The 22719-nt window shown below is 45.4% G+C and overlaps 1 protein-coding gene across 6 annotated transcripts in view; it reads right to left on the bottom strand.

The window, feature by feature from the left end:
• LOC106587150 (protein MTSS 2) overlaps positions 1-19257 on the bottom strand; it is a 91475-nt gene extending 72218 nt beyond the window's left edge. Inside the window, exons 1-3 of one of the 6 annotated variants that reach the window (XM_014175220.2) lie at positions 18645-19257; positions 8152-8213; positions 7869-7942 (exon numbers count right to left, since the gene is read on the bottom strand). In XM_014175220.2, coding sequence (XP_014030695.1) covers positions 7869-7942; positions 8152-8213; positions 18645-18713 — 205 coding nt within the window. In that variant the 5' untranslated portion in view covers positions 18714-19257. The remainder of the gene's footprint in view (positions 1-7868; positions 7943-8151; positions 8214-18644) is intronic. The other 5 variants (XM_014175219.2, XM_014175222.2, XM_014175218.2 and 2 more) reach the window with 5 other exon arrangements.
• Positions 19258-22719: the final 3462 nt, after the last annotated feature.

Raw genomic sequence — 22719 nt, 5'->3', positions numbered from 1 at the left:
AATGCCTTCTCCCTTCAAATCAAATTGCACAGACCCAGTCTGTGCCTTTTGTAATCATCCCTTTCTTTGCAAATGAATGTGTTCATTTTCATGTCAGTCTAAGTGTATTCCAGTCATAAAGCCGCTATTGAAAGATATAATGGTGCCTAGCTACACTGGGACTCAGCTTCGGACATTGAAATGTTTGGGGATTAGATATGTCTAACTGCTAAAGCAATCAGAAACACAACCTGTTCCAATTGTATGGGATGTCTTTGACTACATACTCACGAGTTGAGTGACTGTCCAATGTCAGCCTGCATTTAGCGTGCAAGCCAATGTTAGAACAGGAGAGACAAATAAAAACAAATAACAATCTTTAGAGGTCACACACACACACAGGCACACACCGTTTTGCTCCTCATTCCCTCCATTAGGCTCCATGCTACCATTTGCTGAGCTGGCAGCCATGTTTTTTCTGCCTTCTAGAGGGAGTCATTTTGCCCCCTAGTGTATGAATCAGATTTATGATGTTCATTATAGGCCCTCCCATTCAACTCATGCAAGCAGGCCGTAAAACACCCAGATGAAGTCGTGTACAAGCTCATCTTGCACTGAGCACATCTGACTGGACTCTTTATGACCAGGCTACTTTGCCAATCTTTGTGGGTAGCGAGGCTTTTGGGATAGCCCCAGGTTTTAGTGCTTCTACTGTGGGGGCCAAGAATAAATAAATAGAGAGAGAGAGAGAGAGAGAGAGAGAGAGAGAGAGAGAGAGAGAGAGAGAGAGAGAGAGAGAGAGAGAGAGAGAGAGAGAGAGAGAGAGAGAGAGAGAGAGAGAAAGAGACCCAAAATGAAGGAAAGCTTTGACTATCTACAGATTCAGTGAGCATAGCCTTGCTATTGAGAGAGGCCGCCGTAGGCAGACCTGGCTCTCAAGAGAAGACAGGCTATGTTCATATTGCCCACAAAATAAGGTGGAAACTGAGCTACACTTCCTAACATCCTGCCAAATCAAAGTGTATTAGTCACATGTGCCGAATACAACAGCTGTAGACCTTACAGTGAAATGCTTACTTACGAGCCCCTAACCAACAATGCAGTTTAATAAAAATAAATAATATGAATAAGAAATAAAAGTAACAAGTAATTAAAGAGCAGCAGTAAAATAAGGATAGCGAGACTATATACAGGGGGGTTACCGGTACAGAGTCAATGTGCGGGGGTAATATGTACATGTAGGTAGAGTTATTAAGTGACAATGCATAAATGATAACAACAGAGAGTAGCAGCGGTGTAAAAGAGTCCGGAAAGCCATTTGATTCAATGTTCAGAAGTCTTATAGCTTGGAGGTAGAAGCTGTTTAGAAGCCTCTTGGACCTAGACTTGGCTCTCCGGTACAGCTTGCCGTGCGGTAGCAGAGATAACAGTCTATGACTAGGGTGGCTGGAGTCGTTGACAATTTTTAGGGCCTTCCTCTGACACCGTCTGGTATAGAGGTCCTGGATGGCAGGACGCTTGGCCCCAGTGATGTACTGGGCCATACACACTACCCTGTGTAGTGCCTTGCAGTCTGAGGCCGAGTAGTTGCCATACCAGGGAGTAATGCAACCAGTCAAGATGCTCTCGATGGTGCAGCTGTAGAACCTTTTGAGGATCTGATTACCAATGCCATATCTTTTCAGTCTCCTGAGGGGGAATAGTTTTTGTCGTGCCCTCTTCACGACTGTCTTGGTGTGCTTGGACCATGTTAGTTTGTTGGTGATGTGGACACCAAGGAACTTGAAGCTCTCAGACTTCTGCTCCACTACAGTCCTGTCGATGAGAATGGGGGCGTGCTTGGTCCTCCTTTTTCCTGTAGCCCACAATCATCTATTTTGTCTTGATCACGTTGAAGGAGAGGTTGTTGTCCTGGCACCACACGGCCAGGTCTCTGACCTCCTCCCTATAGGCTGTTTCATCGTTGTTGGTGATCAGGCCAATCACTGTTGTGTCATCGGAAAACTTAATGATGGTGTTGGAGTCGTGGCTGGCCGTCCAGTCATGAGTGAACAGGGAGTACAGGAGGGGACTGAGCACACACCCCTGAGGGGCCCCTGTGTTGAAGCTCAGTGTGGCGGATGTGTTGTTACCTACACTTACCACCTGGGGACGGCCCGTCACAAAGTCCAGGATCCAGTTGCAGAGGGAGGTGTTTAGTTCCAGGGTCCTTATCTTATTGATGAGCTTTGAGGGCACTATGGTGTTGAACGCTGAGTAGTAGTCAATGAATAGCATTCTCACATAGGTTTTCCTTTTGTCCAGGTGGGAGAGGGCAGTGTGGAGTGCAATAGAGATTGCATCATCTGTGGATCTGTTAGGGTGGTATGCAAATTGGAGTGGGTCTAGGGTTTCTGGGATAATGGTGTTGATGTGAGTCATGACAGACCTTTCAAAGCACTTGGCTATAGACGTGAGTGCTATTGGTCGATAGTCATTTAGGCAGGTTACCTTAGTGTTCTTGGGCACAGGGACTATGCTGGTCTGCTTGAAACATGTTGGTATTACAGACTCAGACAGGGAGAGGTTGAAAATGTCAGTGAAGACCCTTGCCAGTTGGTCAGCGCATGCTCACAGTACACGTCCTGGTAATCCGTCTGGCCCTGAGGCCTTGTGAACGGTGACCTGTTTAAAGGTATTACTCACATCGGCTGTGGAGAGTGTGATCACACAGTCTTCTGGAACAGCTGGTGCTACCATGCATGTTTCAGTGTTATTTGCCTCGAAGCAAGCATAGAAGTAGTTTAGCTTGTCTGGTAGGCTCGTGTCACTGGGCAGCTCTCAGCTGTGCTTCCCTTTGTAGTCTGTATTGGTTTGCAAACCCAGCTACACCCAACAAGCACCAGAACCGGTGTAGTTCGATTCAATGTTAGTCCTGTATTGACGCTTTGCCTCTTTGATGGTTCGTCGGAGGACATAGCAGGATTTCTTATAAGTCCTTGAAAGCGGCAGCTCTAGCCTTTAGCTCAGTGCGGATGTTGCTTGTAATCCATGGCTTCTGGTTGGGGTATGTGCTTACGGTTACTGTGGGGATGACATCATCGATGCACTTATTGATGAAGCCAATGACTGATGTGGTGTACTCCTCAATGCCATCGGAAGAATCCCGGAACATATTCCTGTCTGTGCTAGCAAAACAGTCCTGTAGCTTAGCATCTGCTTCATCTGACCACTTTTTTATTGATCAAGTCACTGCTTTAATTTTTGCTTGTAAGCAGGAATCAGGAGGATAGAATTATGGTCAGATTTGCCAAATGGAGGGGAGGGAGAGCTTTGTATGTGTCTCTGTGTGTGAAGTAAAGGTGGTCCAGAGGTTTTTTCCCTTGGGTTGCAAATTTAACATGCTGATAGAAATTTGGTAAGACTGATTTAAATTTCCCTGCATTAAAGTCCCCGGCCACTTGGAGCGCCACCTCTGGGTGAGTGTTTTCCTGTTTGCTTATGGCGGAATACAGCTCATTCAGTGCGGTCTTAGTGCCAGCATCAGTCTGTGGTGTTATGTAGACAGCTACGAAAGAGAGAGGAAAACTCTCTAGGTAGATAGTGTGGTCTACAGCTTATCATGAGATACTCTACCTCAGGCGAGCAATACCTCAAGACTTCCTTAGATATCGTGCACCTGCTGTTATTTACAAAAATACATAGTCCGTCGCCCCTTGTCTTACCAGATGCCGCTGTTCTGTCCTACCGATACAGCGTATAACCAGCCAGCCGTATGTTGATAATGTCGTCGTTCAGCCACGACTCCGTGAAGCATGAGATATTACAGTTTTGAATGTCCTGTTGGTAGTTTAATCTTCCGCGTAGGTCATCTATTTTATTTTTATTATCCCGGGAAAGCAGTATATCATTCACGTCAGGCTCGTTGGACTCGTTAAAGGAAAATAATTATTCTGCCAGTGAGAAATCGCAGTTCTGATGTCCAGAAGTTATTTTCAGACAGTAGCAGCAACATTATGTACAAAATAAGTAAAAAAATAAGTTACAAACAATGCAAAGAAAAAAACTCAATTGGTTAGGAATACGTAAAACGTCAGCCTTGCTCTCCGGCGCCATCTTCCCATGTATGTATGATCATATTAGAGACACATATTTCCCTCAAATTACACAGACCCACAAAGATTTCGATAATAAATCCAATTTGGAAAAACTCCCATATCTATTAGGTGAAATACCACAGTGTGCCATCACAGCAGCAAGATTTATGACCTGTTGCCAGAAGAAAAGGGCAACCAGTGAAGAACAAACACCATTGTAAATACAACCCATTTTTATGTTTATTTATTTTCCCTTCTGTACTTTAACTATTTGCATATTGTTACAACACTGTATATAGCCATAATATGAAATGTCTCTATTCCTTTGGAACTTTTGTAAGTGTAACGTTTACTGTTAATTCTTTATTTCACTTTTCTTTTATTATCCATTTCAATTGCTTTGGCAATGTAAACATATGTTTCCCATGCCAATAAAACCCATTGAAATGAATTTAAGAGAGAGAGAGAGAGAGAGAGAGAGATGTGTACACAGAGAGCACAGAATATGAGCCAAAAAAGCTTTTGTCATTTGTATTCTCTGAAATGAATTCACTTTTTATCCGACAGAAAAAGGCTATCAGCTTCGAACAGGGCCATACACACTGGTTCCAATATCAGTGGTGGCCATTGTTAATTCAGCCTTTCAGTGTTCATGTCTCTCACCCTGGCACGTATTATAGCTCTCAATAACTATCATTCCACGAGAGGGTTTGGCAAATTAAATTTGTTTTGAAAAAAAGAAAGAGAATGTGCAGTCAAAATAATTAGTAATTCCTGTGTGGGTGAGAGAGAGAAGAAAAGTAACAGTAAAAGTGCAAAGGGAAAGCATCTGTGTGGAGGAAGAGGAGGAGGAAGATGAGTAGTAAAAGGCTGCTCAATGAGAGGCAGAGGACAGGTTATTAGAGAGAGGAAGCATGCCCCACCCTACCCCAAACCACCAACCCCAGACCACAGCGCCCCCCCACCAGCAAGATGAAAGCCTGTTTGTGTTTGTGTGTGTTTTCCCCCCTCCCACCTCCAATGTTTGCTCCGGGGAAAGTGTGTGGTAAGTGAGGGCAGAGGGGCACATCTGAACACACATACAAGCTCCTCTCCGCAACTTTGCCCTTTGTCAGGGAGTTGACACTCACGTTTTCGTTCACTCATAGCTCCCTCTCTCGCTCCATATCTCCGCTCTCTACTGTCAACATTCAGACACGCACCCCTGTCTCATTCCATACCTCCCTCTAGGTCCTGTCTGCGGTCCAGTCTAGCCTGTTTGATCCTGCAGTCTGTTAGTTGACAGTCAGTCTCCTCAGAGAAGAGGCCTACATAGGGCCCCTGACCAATGGGCAACCTCTGTTAGCCCCTGCTCGGTCCAGCACCATCCCCACACAACAGCTGTATGTGTTCTACAGAAAATCTAGATGTGTTACAGCTGGACCTGTGGGGATCCAGATCAGGTTTAGCATAGCATCTTCCTCTACGCCACAAGCTGGGCCAAGAGCATGGCCATGGAGCAGGGAACTGGGCTCAGCAGCTCCACATGGACCTGAGGCTTGTTTCTTTAGTTGTATTTGTTCTAGAACAGAAAACCACAGAACATCACCACTCCTTGAAAGAAGAGGCTGGTGTTCTGTAGCACGGAACTAGAACCAACTATTTCTATGTTCTGTACTGTATGTCTGAGAACAGAGCACGGGAGAGAGAGAGAGCGTCTTCGCCCTGTGGGGCTGGGACAGACAGACAGACGAAGCTCTCTCTCACACACACATACACACAGAGAGACATTCATATTCTAAATGGCCAGAAGGGACAATTACTTACGAGACACCATTGAACTGGCTTCGTTCATGGGAAAGGTCTATTAGAATACACGAGGCAGTCAGAGGGATAATTGTGCGTTCGTATTGAGTCACTGCACTGAGAACGGTTACCCTACTGTATGTTGTGGTTACCACATATCTCTTCCATTACCGGGAGAACATCTCATGCAGCGTGTTGGAATGCGCGGCAGATAAACATACTGCACAGATGTGCCTGTCTGCTGATGCTGTGCGCGCGTGTGTGTGTGTGTGTGTGCGTGCGTGCGTGCGTGCGTGTGTGTGTGTGTGTGGTCATGGATGAGCCATATGGAGCCCACACACACAGGTCTGTGACCTACATTCGATGGGGCAGCAGTGCCCCCACGGTCCCCACCACAAATCTCCAATAATCACAGCTAGCATCTGCCACAGTCACGGCCACAACTGGACTGTGGCAGGAATAACAGACACACACGCACGCACGCACGCACACACACACACACACACACACACGCACACGCACACGCACACGCACACTGGAGATTTCTAAACTCTATACATTACTGCGGAATCCTCACACTCTTCTACTACAGCAAAAAGAGAGAGAGGAAAAAAGGACATTATCTTCAATCTCCTTCCTCTTTTGTCTCTGACATAATACCTGGTTCCATCTCGTTGTGTCCTTGAAGCACCTCCTATCTCTCTCTCTCTCTCCTTTCCTACACTATAGTGTATTTCCTCCCTCTGTCCCCGGCGGTGTGTGTCTGTGTGTGTGTCCTGCCCTAGGTGGGCCCCTGTGGTCTAAGGAGGATGTAGGATCACTAGGATGTGCCCCTCACTGCTTTTACAGGCCAGACAGGAAGCAACCAACCCTGTCAGCTCATTAAAAATGTCAACGCCTGGTGGGGTCACACACACACACACACACACACACACACACACACACACACACACACACACACAAAATGCACACACACACACACACACACACACACACACACACACACACACACACACACACACACACACACACACACACACACAGGCACACACCCATAAACACACACACACACACACACTGTACACACAGAGTACAAGAGCCACACCAAATAGGGCCTAGTATTCCATATCCCTAGAAAATGTAGCTTCATTATAAGGCCTACAGTCTGTATTGTCCCTCTGCTCATGCCATAAAACAAGGCTGAGTGTTCCCCCTAGTAAGGCTTCTGAAAGGAGCTCAGCACAGTCTCCTAACAATGCCCAGAGCCCCCAGCCAAAAAGAACCCTGCTGCCCAGCCGCCTGCCACATCTTCTCTCTCTTGTATCATAAACCAAGCCTTTGTTCTCCCCTCCTCACATTATCCGCTGGGATGATGCTCCATTCATCTCCATTCATCTCCATCTCTGCTCCCTAAACACAGCTAATACAGGGATGAAAACTCTTCAAAGTTCACAGAGAATGTAACTTCACGCACGGTATCAAGCAACTTTTGAAACAGTAAACAAATGTATTAAAGCTGATAACATCTTATCAAGGGACTGTCAATAAAATCACATCCCTGTTGGCACGGAGTGTGACCTAAGAGGATCTGTTCCCTTAACTCGTATCCAAGTATAACTGATGTTCTTCACTCACCTAAAGGAACACGTACACACAGGCACACACACACACACACACTTCACTCTGTGGATTCTTTAACTGGATGCGTGCATGACAATCTGTCCACACAACAACAGGAGGAGTGATCCCCTAATCACAAATCTGTCTCCTTATCCTCCTCTGGAAAGGCTGCCCTCCAAAGATGAACCCAAATCAGCTGGGATACCCCCATCCCCACACTCACAGACGCATTCAAAACGTACACCACACACACACACACACACATATCAACTCCCGTGTCCTCAGAGCTCGCTCGCTCGCTCACACACACACACACACACACACACACACACACACACACACACACACACACACACACACACACACACACACACACACACACACACACATATCTGGAAGCTCACATACCTCTGGTGTTGGTGGCCATGTCCGCCACCTTCTGAAAGGCATCCAGGAAGGCCACTGCTGCCAGCACTGTGGTCCTGAGAGCAGAGCGGGACAGAGCAGACAGGACAGACACATGATTGGCACCAGTTCACAACCACAGTCATTTCAACATAAACAGACATAGTCAGCAGATCTGGCGCCTCAGAACAGACAGAGGGGGATTACATTGTTGTCAATGGCACTGGCTGGGATTCTCATTGACGGGCACAGCTCTAGTAGACACAGGACAGTGGCTGGGGCTTACCTGAGCTGGGAGTGCAGTTTGGTGGCCTTGGCACTGAAGTCTTCCCATACTGGGTATGAACACTGGGAATAAATAAATAAAAAGGGACACGTTAGAAGGACATTAATGATCTGTACAAATATCTGACAGGACCTTTGACCGTTTTCACTCACAACTCACATACAACACAAGTCAACATTGTATGCTCTAGATCTGTATTTGCGCACTACACTCTTAGAAAAATAAGGCGCTATCTAGAACCTGAAAGGGTTCTTCGGCTGTCCCCATAGGAGAACTCTTTGAAGAACCATTTTTGGTTCCAAGTAGAATCATTTCAGTTCCAGGTGGAACCCTTTTGGGTTCCGTGTAGATGGTTCTTCAAAGGGTTCTCCTATGGGGACAGCCAAAGAACCCCCTTTTTTCAAAGCGTGCAATATAAAATAAGCACTTTACGTGCAGCATTGCACCTCCCGTGAGGAGCAGAATATTCTGGCTAAAATGTCTGTGTTCCCTGGTCTGAGTCATCACTGTCTGTGATTGGGCAACACATCCTCTGTTTCCACCAGCCCCCGGCACCGGCAGATATCAAAGGAAGCAATGAATGGCAACGCAAATAAAACACGATATTTGCACCCCAAAATGACCGTGTGAAGTTCTCTTCTTTTTTTCCCCCTATATAGGTGTCATTTCCTCTTTGTTCACACCCATTATCACACACAAATGATCCACAAGGTAAATAGTAGTAAATGCAGTGGAGGCTGCTGAAGGGAGGACAGCTCATAATAATGGCTGAAACGGAGTGAATGGAATGGCATCCATCAAACACATGGAAACCATGTGTTTGATACCATTCCGCTCCAGCCATTACCACGGACACGTCCTCCCCAATTAAGCTGCCACCAACCTCCTGTGAGTACATGGTGTTACATGTTGACAATAACATCTCTTCTACCTGCAGGGCAGAGTGTGTTTCGAGCCCTCCGCGCCTCTCTGCCTTTGTTGTCAGACGCTACGGCCCGGATTTGAGAGCAGCAGATCAGACCGCTGTGTGTCCAAGGCTGAAATAAGCCTCACTCCACTGCACAGCTGGGGGTTGGAGATCTACATGAGCAAGTACCCCCAAGTCCCCCCGCCGTCTCCAAACCCCCAGCATGCAGGGAGAGAGAGGGGGAGAGGGGATAAGAACCAGGGAGATAGCGGGAGGGAAAGACAAAAGAGACCGGAGAGAAGGGAAAGGGGGATATGGTGGAAAGGGAAAGAGAATGGATGAGAGGGAGACAGGAAAGAGAGAGGATGAAGAGGAGCATTCAAGGGACAGGACCCGACCGGAGCAGAGGAGCAGGGATGTCACGGGGGCTACAGCGGGCGTCTCGCCCTTTGATCTGACGTCTCATTCCTGGTGTTTGACGTCAGTTAATTTGGTCCGAAATCAGAGCAGCATTTCCCTGCGGTCCCCCGTCTGTGTTTGAAGTGCTCTAATCTTGCAATGTTGCAAGCCTGACGTCTGTCAGGAGAGGCCTTCTGGATAGGAGATACGGAGCGGGCGACGCCTCCTCTCCATTACAATCACACCAGCCCATCCCTCATTACCATATTAGGCCATTTTAATCCAATTGAGGGGATCCTGGCGGTGCCTGATAGTGTAACGATTGTTTATTAGGTTCATTGTAGGCCTGGGGATATTTTATTTCCCATCCTCCTCAATGAATCACTCACTCACTCCTACTCGACTTGCAACATGACCCACAAACAATGGGATAAGTACCTCTCTCCATCCATCCAGCCGCCTGGATGGTTCCCAGGTAAAGAGAGCAGGCTATTTTTCCTTTAGCTTAACCAAGTGGAAAAACAGCCATTAAAGGTGCATTCTAATCAGAAAAAAAAGAAAACAATCCAGAGGCAGAGGAAGACTGACGATGCAGAGTAAAGACAACAAAAAGGAAGAAGAAACAAATCTTTCTGCATTGTTTTTTTATTTTACCTTTATTTAACTAGGCAAGTCAGTTAAAAGAACAAATTCTTATTTACAATGACAGCCTACCCCAGCCATACCCTCCCATAACCAGTACGACGCTGGGCCAAATTGTGCGCCCCCCTATGGGCCTCCCGATCACGGCCGGTTGTGATACAGCCGGGTCTGTAGTGACGGGTCTGTAGTGACGCCTCTAGCACTGCGATGCAGTGCCTTAGACCGCTGCGCCACTCTGGGTTCACATTACGGCATTGACATTGCATTGCTGTTTGCGTCGCTGGAAGTCAAGGCATACAAACAGTAGCATCACATAACTGCAAAGTTGATAGAACCTTTAGAGTGAGTGACAGTGTTCTGCCAGGGCAGGCTGGCTGCCACTCCTCAAAAGGACCCTCAGCCACTGATAACATGCTATTGCATCACCACTTCCTCTTCTGCACATAAAGACATCCTCACAGTAGTGACAGCACCCAGAAAACTCCATAGTAACACATCTCATGCCTGACTACCCCTAGACATGCAGCGCATTAACTCTCCCTTCCACCAGCTCTCGCTAACTCCTCAAAAAGGTTAAAGGTGGTAGGTTGCATGATGGGCTAGCTGGACTCTGTGGAACTCTCCGGGGAGTTTACAGTCCAGTGGCCTATATCTGTGCTCAGCGGACTTGAATTCTGTTCTGTTGTTTTAGCGAACCCACCATATTTACTTGAGCAAATGAAAAGCTCACAGCTTCATCTCTTTGTTCCTTTGTTCTCTGGAGGATGACATAAACCATGGATTAGCCCAATTCCAGCTCTTTAAAATCGGGCCAATTCAGACTTTTAAAGAGATATAAACCATCCACACAATAGAGGCTAATTTCACAGTTCTTTATGCTAATATAATAGATCCCATTTTGGATGTGCTGGAAAGGATACAGTCGACATTCCCTCTATAGCAACTGTATGAGACAAGGAACCAATGGTGATTCCCTAGCTTACTAAGAAGCCCCTTTACAGGCTGTCGGAACAAGGACAGGGCACAGACAGGGAAGGGAAGGGCTAATAGACGCATACGGCTAAGCTTCATTAAGTAATTGGAAGCAGAGCTACGCGTACAAACGCGAGCAACCACAACGTCTACTACCTCACGTTGCGTAATCTCCAGATCAGGGGAGCTCCTGCTACTTAGATCCAGGAAAGTAGACTCCTCCAAGGGCTTTACCGTATCAGCAGACCAAATGTGTTCAGCTGGAGTGCTGGACGAAGGCAATGCACATGACACCTTTGATTGAACAGAAATGTTCACTAAGTCACAGGAGGTTGGTGGCACCTGAATTGGGGAGGACGGGCTTGTGGTAGTAGCTGAAGCGGGAATCAGTGGAATGGTGTCAAACACATCAAACACTTGGGTTCCATGTGTTTGATGCCATTCCATTAGCTCCTTTCCAGACATTATCATGAGTCGTCCTCCCCTCAGTAGCCTCCACTGCACTAAGTGTTATGTCAAGTTTCAGGACAAAAGATAGAATGTCTCCGCTACTGATATGAACAGCGCAAACACTGGATTGGAGTTTTCTCAGTAACTTTTACATTGCCCGAGGATAGACACCGTGACGAATCTCAAAGTGCCTGTGAGCTACAATTGCGTGCCTCTGCTCTTACGAGAAATTGATCGCCTTCTGTAACTTTAAGAAACATTGCCTTGTGCCTTGTAATTCCATTACCAAAAACCTGCATATCTTTAAGATATTTTCTCTCTTTTCTCTCCCTCATGAGGGAGGATAATAAAGTTCACAGAAGTAACAAGTAAAGGTAGACCTACGAATTAGTTATAGTGTTTTTACTGATACCAATTTTGTTTATTAATTAGTACATTTTGTTTTGTTTATGGATTATTAAGTAATTAAAAAAGTAACAAAATTACACAAACCACAGTTGGGTCATCTGCTACTGTCCTCCCTTCCACTGGCATACTTTTATATTCAGCTCATAACTGTTGGTTTTTCCCCGCTTTCTGACATCTGGTACTCAAAGCAAAACTGTGAAAACAGTCTGGACAACCACTCCCTCTCACTTTCCCTGTCTCCAACTCTTTCTTTCTCTCTCTCTCTGCCGCTCCCTCTCTCTCTCTCTTTCTTCTCCCTCTCTCTCCAGCTAATGTCACCTCTCGCCGCTCTTACTGACACCTACCATGACACATACTACCACCTGCCCTCTTTACATTTACTGTAACAAGCATCCTCGCCCACTGAACACCGACTGACACCGGATGTCCACGGACGTTGAAACGTAGTTGAACTTTGGTCAGTCCGCCCTGGCAGGACCAAATCTGAACCAGTCATAGATGTCTATGTTTCACAAGTTTGGAGAGTACAGTTCAGTACAGTAGAGCACAGTACAGTACAGTAACTAAAAGTACATTACAGTAGAGTACAGTACAATAATAGCTAGACTGTAGAATAATATCCAAATATGCAAAAGAAGGATATTGCATATTTCTACCTTTCTATACCTATTCAGGATACATCACCAGGAAGCGAATGCTATTCATATCCATAATTATGCATTTCTGTACATTACACATCAGGGACCCATGATGTAATTGAGTTACCATAATTCTGTTCCTGGATGCAAATCCACTTCACCTACTGTAGTTCAATAACTCAAGGTGTCATGTCATGGCTAACACTCCATTCTTTCCGCAGACATGTTTGAATTGTAATCTTTGAAAATGTAAACATTTTTATGTCAATAACAAATGACTTCTGGGTAACAATTAAAATGGTCAAAAATAAACAAAAATGACCAAAAATGACTTCTTAGCATAGACCAATGTGTCAAGCAAGAATTTTGCTAGGACGGTCTGGGAGTGGGGAGGGTATAACTGAAAACGAGTTGTTATTGGCAGAGGTTTAGAACAATATTTCTTATTGGTCAATTAACAAACGTACTGTCTGGTGATGTCACCAGGTAGGCCAAAACTCCAACCCACCAAAACAGGAAATTTCAGGTGGTCTTTTCAAACAGCTCTTACATTTAAAGGGAAATATCATCATTTTCACAATATTATTCAAAACCTCATAGTGTGGAAATATACATATAAAACACAGTAAAAATCTAATGTTTGACTGCCCTGGGTTTTTAACAGAGTTTTTGGAAAATGTGGTCACATAAAAAACTAAAGTTGAACTTTGCTTCTGCACTGTTCTTCCAGTAAATGTGTTTTTGTGAAATGTTCTGTGTAAATTGTTCAAAGTAGTCCTGGTGCATAGAGTGGCATGGTCTGTTAAACTTTCAAATCGATGGTTTTTGTTTGGCTTACATTTTAAAGTGAAAAATCTGAGTCAAAGCATAATTCTGTAACTGCGAAATGGCCTAAATATAACCTCTGGATCCAGTCTTCTCCATCCCCCTGCACTGTACGTGAATACTATTGACTCTGTCCCCACCGTTGTTGCTCCACACCGACTAAATACACTGCTGGGTTCTTACCTGACGATAGATACACAAATAGGCGCCTTAGGTTACCTTTACATCATGTTGGCAAATCATTGCTCTCAAATGACATCGGGATACAAGCAGCAAGTTGTTGTCAGATGAAACAGAACGATTGCGTGTTGCATAATTTATGAGGGAGACGATCTTACCAATCTAAACATAGTAATAAAAACCAAACTATCCTGCCCGGCCTTTCTACCGTGGGACAAGGTTAATCATAGTCTCTGTTGATGTCTTTAGAATTTTGAAATATGTGAATGCATTTGCTACATTCTCCCGAGCTTGACCTTATACTTCCCAGATATCACAAACAGATAAGGCGAGACCCAATGCTCCCACTAATTTCTCGTTACTTTTTGTTTCTTCAGCCATGAAAAAAAAAAAACGGGAGATGAGGATGGAGGTGAGTTGAGCTACCCAGAGAGATGGAGGGATGGCCGGTGGAGGTTGATGACTATGGGTGTCTCTGGCTGAGGCCTGGGCTGCTCAGTGTGTCTCAGTAGTGTCAAGCACTGCCAGGCGCTTGATAAAAATAGCAGGTTTGGTTCAATCTCATAACCCCCACCCACGCAATACATCGCACTCGCTGGTGTAAATGAATGATGGGGGGGGGGAATAATCTCCCTCTTCACCATTTACCACAGCAGCCTGCAGCCTTGCAGAAATGAATAATGGAAATCGCTTAATATGAAAAGGCACAGCTTCTTCCTCCATGTCTGTCTCTCTCTCTCTCTCTCTCTCTCTCTCCATCCCGGTCTCGCTCTCAATCTATATCTGTCTCTTTCTGTATCACGTTGGGCCTTTCGTTCTCTCTCATATGTTCTCTCGTCCTTTCTTACCATCATCTCCCTTCTTTCTTCTAGTTGTCCATCTTAGCTCCCTAACTCACCATCTCCCTCTCCATCCCAGGTCTAGTTGTCCCAGGTCTCCAATGTTGCATGTGTGTAGTGGCTGTGGGTGCGACACTCAGCCTAATTGAAATGGGAGTCTTCACTGAGGTCCACTCTGAGATACTGCCACCACTCTGAGATACTGTATATTGTGGCATTAAAATACATGACAGGTCTGTGATGGAAAAGCAGGTAGCATTTTGTAGCACTCTCATTGGTGCGGACGGTCGCCGACGGCTGTCCATCATGCAGAGACAGTGAGGAACGCAGATGTGTCCTGTTGGAGGTCGGGGTGTACTTGAGGATATGGGTCAGCATCATCCTCCTTTTTGCCTGGACCCAAACATTGTCAGTAAGCCCCATAGTAACATCTAGGGGTATAGTGAATGGAAAACCACACTAAATACTTTTGCATGAGAGAACAGTGGAGACTGGATTTTGTTCCTCCAGTAGGTAGATTTAATTTCTTACAGTGCAAAATATTTGATTTGAAACCATTTCTTTCCCCCGTTCTTTACTTATCAATGCGCTGAGTGGTTTTACAGTCAACAAATGAATGTGATGAGATGAGTCTGACAGGCCCGACAAAGCCTGCGCTGAGAACCACTGGCACTGTCCCAATGTGATTTCTCAATCTGAAACCAGTCGATTCATCTCTAACGAGCCTAACGAGAGACAGAGAACACATGCTCATTTACAGACCCAGGGCCCTGCACGTTGTCATGGCATCATTGGCCCCTACAAAGGGATGATCATTTGGGGGAGCACGGACACATGAGTCACGAGGATGGCTGTCCTCTCTGGTCCTCTGCCTCTCGGCCCAAAGGCAGTGTCCAGAAATGGGTCATACGTGCAGCAGTTAACACGCATTCTGAGAAATGCTGTGGGATCTCCCCAGGTTAGCCAGACACACACACACACACACACACACACACACACACACACACACACACACACACACACACACACACACACACACACACACACACACACACACGCAGCACCTGTATGGGGTTGTTTCAATTCTTTAAGTCATGGGAAGAAACTGTCAAGACTTTGCATGTATTTTGGAAAGCACAAGCTTTGTGGTTCATCCCACATTCATCTGTTTGTTAACGTTGTTGCCACTCTGACACAAAGACGAGACGACACAACAGTATACATAGACAAACACTCACAAGCCACGCTACAAAGAAGACAATCAGAGGAAAAATAAACATCTGACTACCACATGACCAATAACACACACACACACACACACACACACAAACTAGGAATCGTCAAAAAGACACAGAACTTGACAAGGCAATCATTCCAGAATAGTCTGGTGCACAAACACACACACACACACACACACACACATAAACACTCTTGAGCCAGATGGTCGGGTCTTGTTGTGTGAAGGCAGCATGCCTGTCTGAGACAGACTGGTATGCACACCTTGGAAAGAAGTGTGGCAGAGCCTGAGAATGTAAACAGACGATGAATCCAGCTGGCAAACAGACCATGTCATGGACTTCTCCTGCCTCCCGTCTTCACTCTAGTCCCAGGTACCCCCCCCCGACTCTGTCTGTCTCTACTGGCACTGCACTGAGCGTGTGGTCAGCACACACTGGGCCAGCCTATAGAGAGACAAGCTGACCATGAATGTGACACCCTGTGCTTTCAAATCAAAATCCCCTCCATCCTTGCTCTGTCACCACACATAATAACCATGTAATAACTAGACATAGCCCTGAGGGCTGTAGCCTACACTGCCAGACAGCCAGCCCCCTCGCACACATATATTCCCGCCTCTGTCTCCTTAAAACGGGCACACACACACACCCCACCTATACAGTCATGAAGTAAGATGTGCAAACAAAGGACTACTCACTCTCGCTTCCACATTATACCATACGGCGGGGGGGGGGGGTTGTAACGCGCATCCCTTTTCAGTGAAACATCTGACTCGTGTACCGTATATGCTAATTTCAGAGAGGCCTCCGGTTCACTCGTGGCGGCACGGTGCTGTGTCGCGCCGTACCGTACAATTAAGAGGTGTCCTACATGCAGCCGACTGTGTCCTCAGCGCAGTTGTGTTGCCGGCTATTGCACCGGGCATGTCTGCTGCAGTGTGAACAAAGAGAAAGCCTGGTAAACAGCCAGTGATTCTAGGAGAGGAGACACATATGAGAAGTGACTGGGCATGCCCTATGGGGGTGTCAATTCCCCCTGCAACAAAGGGATAGTGAGGGACAGAGGGAGGGAAAAACCTCCTCCGGGTTGAAACACTTTACCCGGGACATGGATCAATCGCACGCATATGTAAACGTGACCTGTCACACGTAAGGAATGCATTCCCCAAGGTGTTAAGTCTATAGCGCATCATTCAATGTATTTGCATTTCATTGCTCAGCGAAGAGATGTTTTGTCTTGAGCCGTCATGGGGGCACACATCAGCTGGAGAGGATAATATTTGTTCAGAGACGGCATGACAGCACTGTTATGCCACTGTTAAACTCAGCGCAAATAACATCTTAAGCATAGCCAGCCATAAAGACACAAGTAGTTGAGGACCTCCTCTCGCATGACAATCCCTGTCCAACAACAGGGTATCCTCGGGTCTCCGTGTGTGTGTGTGTGTGTTTTCCTCTCTTCTGCCACCAACAACAGCAGTCCTTTGAGAGGTGGGTCATTAGTGACAACATGAGGTTGTCATGAGGTTGTCATGAGGTTGTCTGGGGTTACATGAGAGCACAGCAGTCAGCCAGTGGCTTCGAGATATTACCATGTGGCATCTCACTCTGCTGTGGGGACACCCACTAAAGACTACTGCAATGGCCAACCTGAGACGCCAAGTGACCAATGGAGGAGGATGGATGCTGCGGAAGTTACTACTTGACCCATGTGTTAGTGTCCTCCATCATGGTGTAAGAGATCAGATGAAGACCATGGGAAATGTTTTTTTTTAAATGAATGAGATGAGTGTGTCAGAGAGAGAATAGCGGAGAGAGAGAGAGAGCGAGAGAATGGTGGATGTGGGGGAGAGAGATGTAACCATGAGAGCGGGGGTCACCGGTTCTTCCTTTAGGATGTTGTTAATCTGAGGCTGCAGTCTGACGTGTCCCTAGCTCCTTCAAAACCCCTATGATGTTCACAGATATAGATGGTCAGTGCAGGAATAATAACCATTCAGAACACCAGCTTTACTCCATCCTTATTCACATGAGACTGGGACCCGGATGGCATAGAAATCCCTTGACGCAGCTTCAAACCCACGATTTCTCACACAGTGGAAAGCAAAGGCACGGATGATGAGATGGAAACAACAGTAGTCATGTTACTGGTCCCAAGTCTGCACTATGATTTCCTGTTCAAAGAGTAAGACTGTCCACATACTAAGTGTGCCAAATAATCTGTTGGTTAGTCACAGTGGGTGTGGCTAGGAGTCTGGCTCGCTGTCTTCTCATCTGGATCATCGCTGCTCTACCCAGAGAAGAAGGCCAGAACATACTGCAGGCTAGGTCTACACCATGGGCCATTCAGACAGACACAGTGGTGTGCACTACTGGACGCGTGATGGCTTTCGAGGTGCTCATGCTTGTCTCACACGGTCTCTTTAAAAAAAAAAATCAGCTTGGCAGAAAATCAATGGTGCTGCTTTCTACAAAATGGGAGAGCTCATAACAGCGGTTTTTATTACCGGCACGCAACAAAAAAAAAGCATGGGACGTGAAGATGGCATGGTTAAATCTGAGAGTTTAACATTCATTTCTTTGTGTTATTAAAAGCTGAATACATGCACATTTATTCAATCATACGTTTTCCATATGGTTATAATCCATATCGTGTTCGAATACACATGCTTACCCTAACACACACGGAGTCATTGCCTACACGATGACGAGGTTTAACCTGATCTATGCAGAGTAAACCAACGCTCTGACACACACATAGCACATGCAATGGTGATCGAGCAATTGGATTCAATTATAGTAGCTGTCAAAACAACATTTCCAAAGCAGTGACGCGACAAATGCGCAAACCTTGCTGGGGAAAGTCACTATCAGGTGGCCTATCGCCGCACTGTGACAGAATAACGGTTCAATGTCCTCGAGGGTGAAAACAAGCAGCTCACAAATGCAGGCAAAAAAAATAATAATGTTGCGAGCATAATTATGCCCGACATACCTTCATATCATTGACAATCGCCTGGAATAGTCCACCTAACGCCCCGCACTCCTTCTCCACCGTCTCCATGTTCACTAAATCCAGGGTTCACCAAATACTGACAGGGCACAAAACCCCACCAAATGTATTTCCACGGTAGAAATAGCGATTGCGGAGCCTTGTTCTTCTCTCCTTCCCTGTCTGTGCCCAGCGTGAAAGACAGGATGAGGACGTGTGTTTAAAAGAGAAAGGATACACAAATACGGTACAATTATTGTTGTCGACTGTCGGCTCGCTCCCCGTGTCCGTAGAACACCAAGCGAGTGATGATGAGAGAAGAGAGAGGTCACTCTCTCTCTGCGGGTCTTGAGCCCGAGTTAGGAGGTAAAGCATGCAGAGGGCACCGCGATGTACACTCTCATCTTCGGATAGCAAGGAAAAATCGAGTTGGGTTGATGAGAGGTAATAGCTCCGGAGTGATGTATCAAAATGTGAGACAGTAGGTTGGTGAATAGGCCTACCCGGGGAGCACGAGGCTACCGGTGATTGGAGAAGAGGCAGTGGGGCTGTGCGGCGGATTGAGCAGATCCAGTAATTCGATCTATGGGAATCGAAAGGGGCCGGACAGCTCTCTTGTCACATGGAGGTGGTGTTTGGAGGGAGGGGTTAACCGCGGGGGTGCATGCGCGCACACACACACACACACAGACAGACAGACAGACTAGCCCATCAAACATTTCAATGCGATAGCGGAGAAACGTCAAATAGATGTAGCTACCAGCAAACAATGGCATGGGGACGCATGGCGAATGCGCCTGTGCGCAGGGGAAATTCTTTGTGATGCCTCAATTGTGGTTCAATTCATTAGAGCGTTTCACACATTGTGGCTATTACACAACACTACAGGATCAACAAACATGCTTTCTATTATGTTTGATATAAAAACCAATGGGGCCTTGAATAGCCTTTTGAATTATTAAACCTAAACAAACAAAAATATGCTGTCTGATACAAACCCGTTTGTAGACTGGTCGTTAAACCTTGATTAATTAGTCTACAGTGTAATATCTGAGTTAATATGCAGTCCACTGCGTAACTATATTATAATCATCTCATCCGTTCTTGGATAGAGAACTTTTTTCTGCATATTCACACAGTCAATCCTCCTCTGTATTATAAATAATGTTCCACTCATTCCCTGTGCCTCATTCATTGACATTGTGGTAATGGATTTGGTCTCTTGCTTACCTTTATGACATTTAAAATCAAATACAATTTTATTTGTCACAGGTGCCGAATACAACAGTGAAATGCTTACTTATAAGCCCTTAACCAACAATGCATTTTTTTTTTCAAGTAAGGCAATTTGGGGTAAAAAAAAAAAAGAAAGTCATGTATAAAAAAAGGAACAAAATAATAATGAAGCTATATACAGGGGGTAACTGTAAGGAGTCAATGTGTGGGGGTACAGGATAGTCAAGGTCATTTAGGTAATATGTACATGTAGGCAGGGGTAAAGTGACTTTGCATAGATAATAAACAGCGAGTAGCAGCAGCGTAAAAAAGGGGGTCAATGCAAATAGTACAGGTAGCCATTTGATTAACTGTTTAGCAGGTGTTCCTTTTGTCCAGTGAGAAAGGGCAGTGTGGAGTGCAATAGAGATTGTGTCGTCTGTGGATCTGTTGGGGTTGTATGTGAATTGTAGTGGGTGTAGGGTTTCTTGGATGATGGTGTTGATGTGAGCCATGACCAGCCTACAGACATGAGTGCTACCGGGCAGTATCCATTTAGGCAGGTTACCTTGGTGTTTTTGGGCACAGGGTCTGCTTGTAACATGTAGGTAGGTATTACAGACTTGGTCAGGGAGAAGTTGAAAATGTCAGACAATTGCCTGTTGGTCAGCACATGCTCTGAGTACGTGTCCTGGTAATCTGTCTGAACCTGCGGCCTTGGGAATGTTGACCTGTTGAAAGGTCTTACCCACATCGGCTACAGAAAGTAGCATAGCGGGATTTCTTAAGCATCTGGATTAGTGTCCCACTCCTTGAAAGCTGCATCTCTAGCCTTTAGCTCAGTGTTCATGTTGCCTGTAATCCATGGCTTCTGGTTGGGATATGTACGTACAGTCATCTGTGGGGACGACGTTGCCAATGCACTTATTGATGAAGCCAGTAACTGATGTGGTATACTCCTCAATGCCATCAGATGAATCCCAGAACATATTCCAGTCTGTGCTACAGTAGCAAAACAGTCCTGTAGCTTAGCATTTGTGTCATCTGACCACTTCCGTATTGAGCAAGTCACTGGTAGTTCCTGCTTGAGTTTTTGTTTGCAAGCAGGAATCAGGAGGATAGAATAATGGTCAAATTTGCCAATGGAGGGCAAGCTTTGTACGCATCTCTGTGTGTGGAGTAAAAGTGGTCTAGAGTTTTTGTTCCTCTGGTTGCACATGTGACATGCTGGTAGAAATTAGATCAAATGGATTTAAGTTTCCCTGCATTAAAGTCCCTGCCCACTAGGAGCGTCACTTCTACTTGAGCATTCTCTTGTTCGCCTATGACAGCTCGTTGAGTGTGATCTTAGTGCCTGCATTGGTTAGTGATGGTAAATAGACAGCAACGAAAAATAGATTAAAACTCTTGGTAAATAGAATGGTCTACAGCTTATCATGAGGTACTTTACCTCAGGTGAGAAAAACCTTGAGACTTCCTTAATATTAGAGATTGCACTGTTACTGACAAATCGACACAGACCACCACCCTTCGTCTTACCGGAGGTTGCTGTTCTGTCTTGCCAATGCACGAAAAACCCAGCCAACTCTATATTATCTATGTCCTCATTCAGCCACGACTCAGTGAAACATAAGATATTATAGTTAATGTTCCATTGGTAGGATAGTCTCGAACGGAGCTCATCCAGTTTATTCTCCAGTGATTGCGCATTCACCATGGGGACTTGACTTTAACATTAATCTGAAGACTGTTATCTAATTACCTAACTATGTTTAATTGTTACCCAATTAAATTAATCATGTAACTCATTAGGATCAGGGACACCACGAGAGCGGTTCTTTAAAGAGTTACCATCTCCTGAATTAAACTCTAAAATGTCTTTACCTATCACATCTATAAACAGTCAACTTATTAATCATAACCTCTTATCATGTCATCATTCTGAACTGTCGTAACCTCCTTGCATCTGCAAAAACCAGAGCCTTACTTATCATTCAGTACCTGTAACGTATACGCTGGGAGTTGGAAAGCAAGTGCAGGTGGTGAGTTTATAACAATATAACACACACGAGTAGTGTATACACAAGAAACACAAACAATACTGACTGGGGAAAGAACCTAAGGGAGGGGGGGATTTGCCTCAATCCAAATCCTCCCCTCCAGCAGGGAAATGCCTTTCCCTTCCCATGCCTCAGCGTCCCTGGTCCCATTTGTCCATTTATCCATTGACTTTGTTATTAATAAAGTTGAAGTCGGAAGTTTACATACACTTAGGTCGGAGTCATTAAAACTCGTTTTTCAACCACTCCCCAAATTTCTTGTTAAAAAACCATAGTTTTGGCAAGTCAGTTAGGACATCCACTTTGTGCATGACACAAGTAACTTTTCCAACAATTGTTTACAGACAGATTATTTCACTTATAATTCACTGTATCACAATTCCAATGGGTCAGAAGTTTACATACACTAAGTTGACTGGGCCTTTAAACAGCTTGGAAAATTCCAGAAAATGATGTCATGGTTTTAGAAGCTTCTGATAGGCTAATTGACACTATTTGACTCAATTGGAGGTGTACATGTCGATGTATTTCAAGGCCTACCTTCAAACTTAGTGTTTCTTTGCTTGACATCATGGGAAAATCAAAAGAAATCAGAAAAAAATTGTAGACCTCCACAAGTCTGGTTCATCCTTGGGAGCAATTTCCAAACACCTGAAGGTACCACGTTCATCTGTACAAACAATAGTACGCAAGTATAAACACCATGGGACCACGCAGCCATCATACTGCTCAGGAAGGAGACGCGTTCTGTCTCCTAGAGAAGAACGTTCTTTTGTGCGAAAAGTGCAAATCAATCCCAGAAC

This window comes from Salmo salar, chromosome ssa26 (assembly GCF_905237065.1).
Source record: "Salmo salar chromosome ssa26, Ssal_v3.1, whole genome shotgun sequence".
Classification (NCBI taxonomy): Eukaryota; Metazoa; Chordata; class Actinopteri; order Salmoniformes; family Salmonidae; genus Salmo; species Salmo salar.
This window is presented reverse-complemented; position numbering and strand designations above follow the sequence as displayed.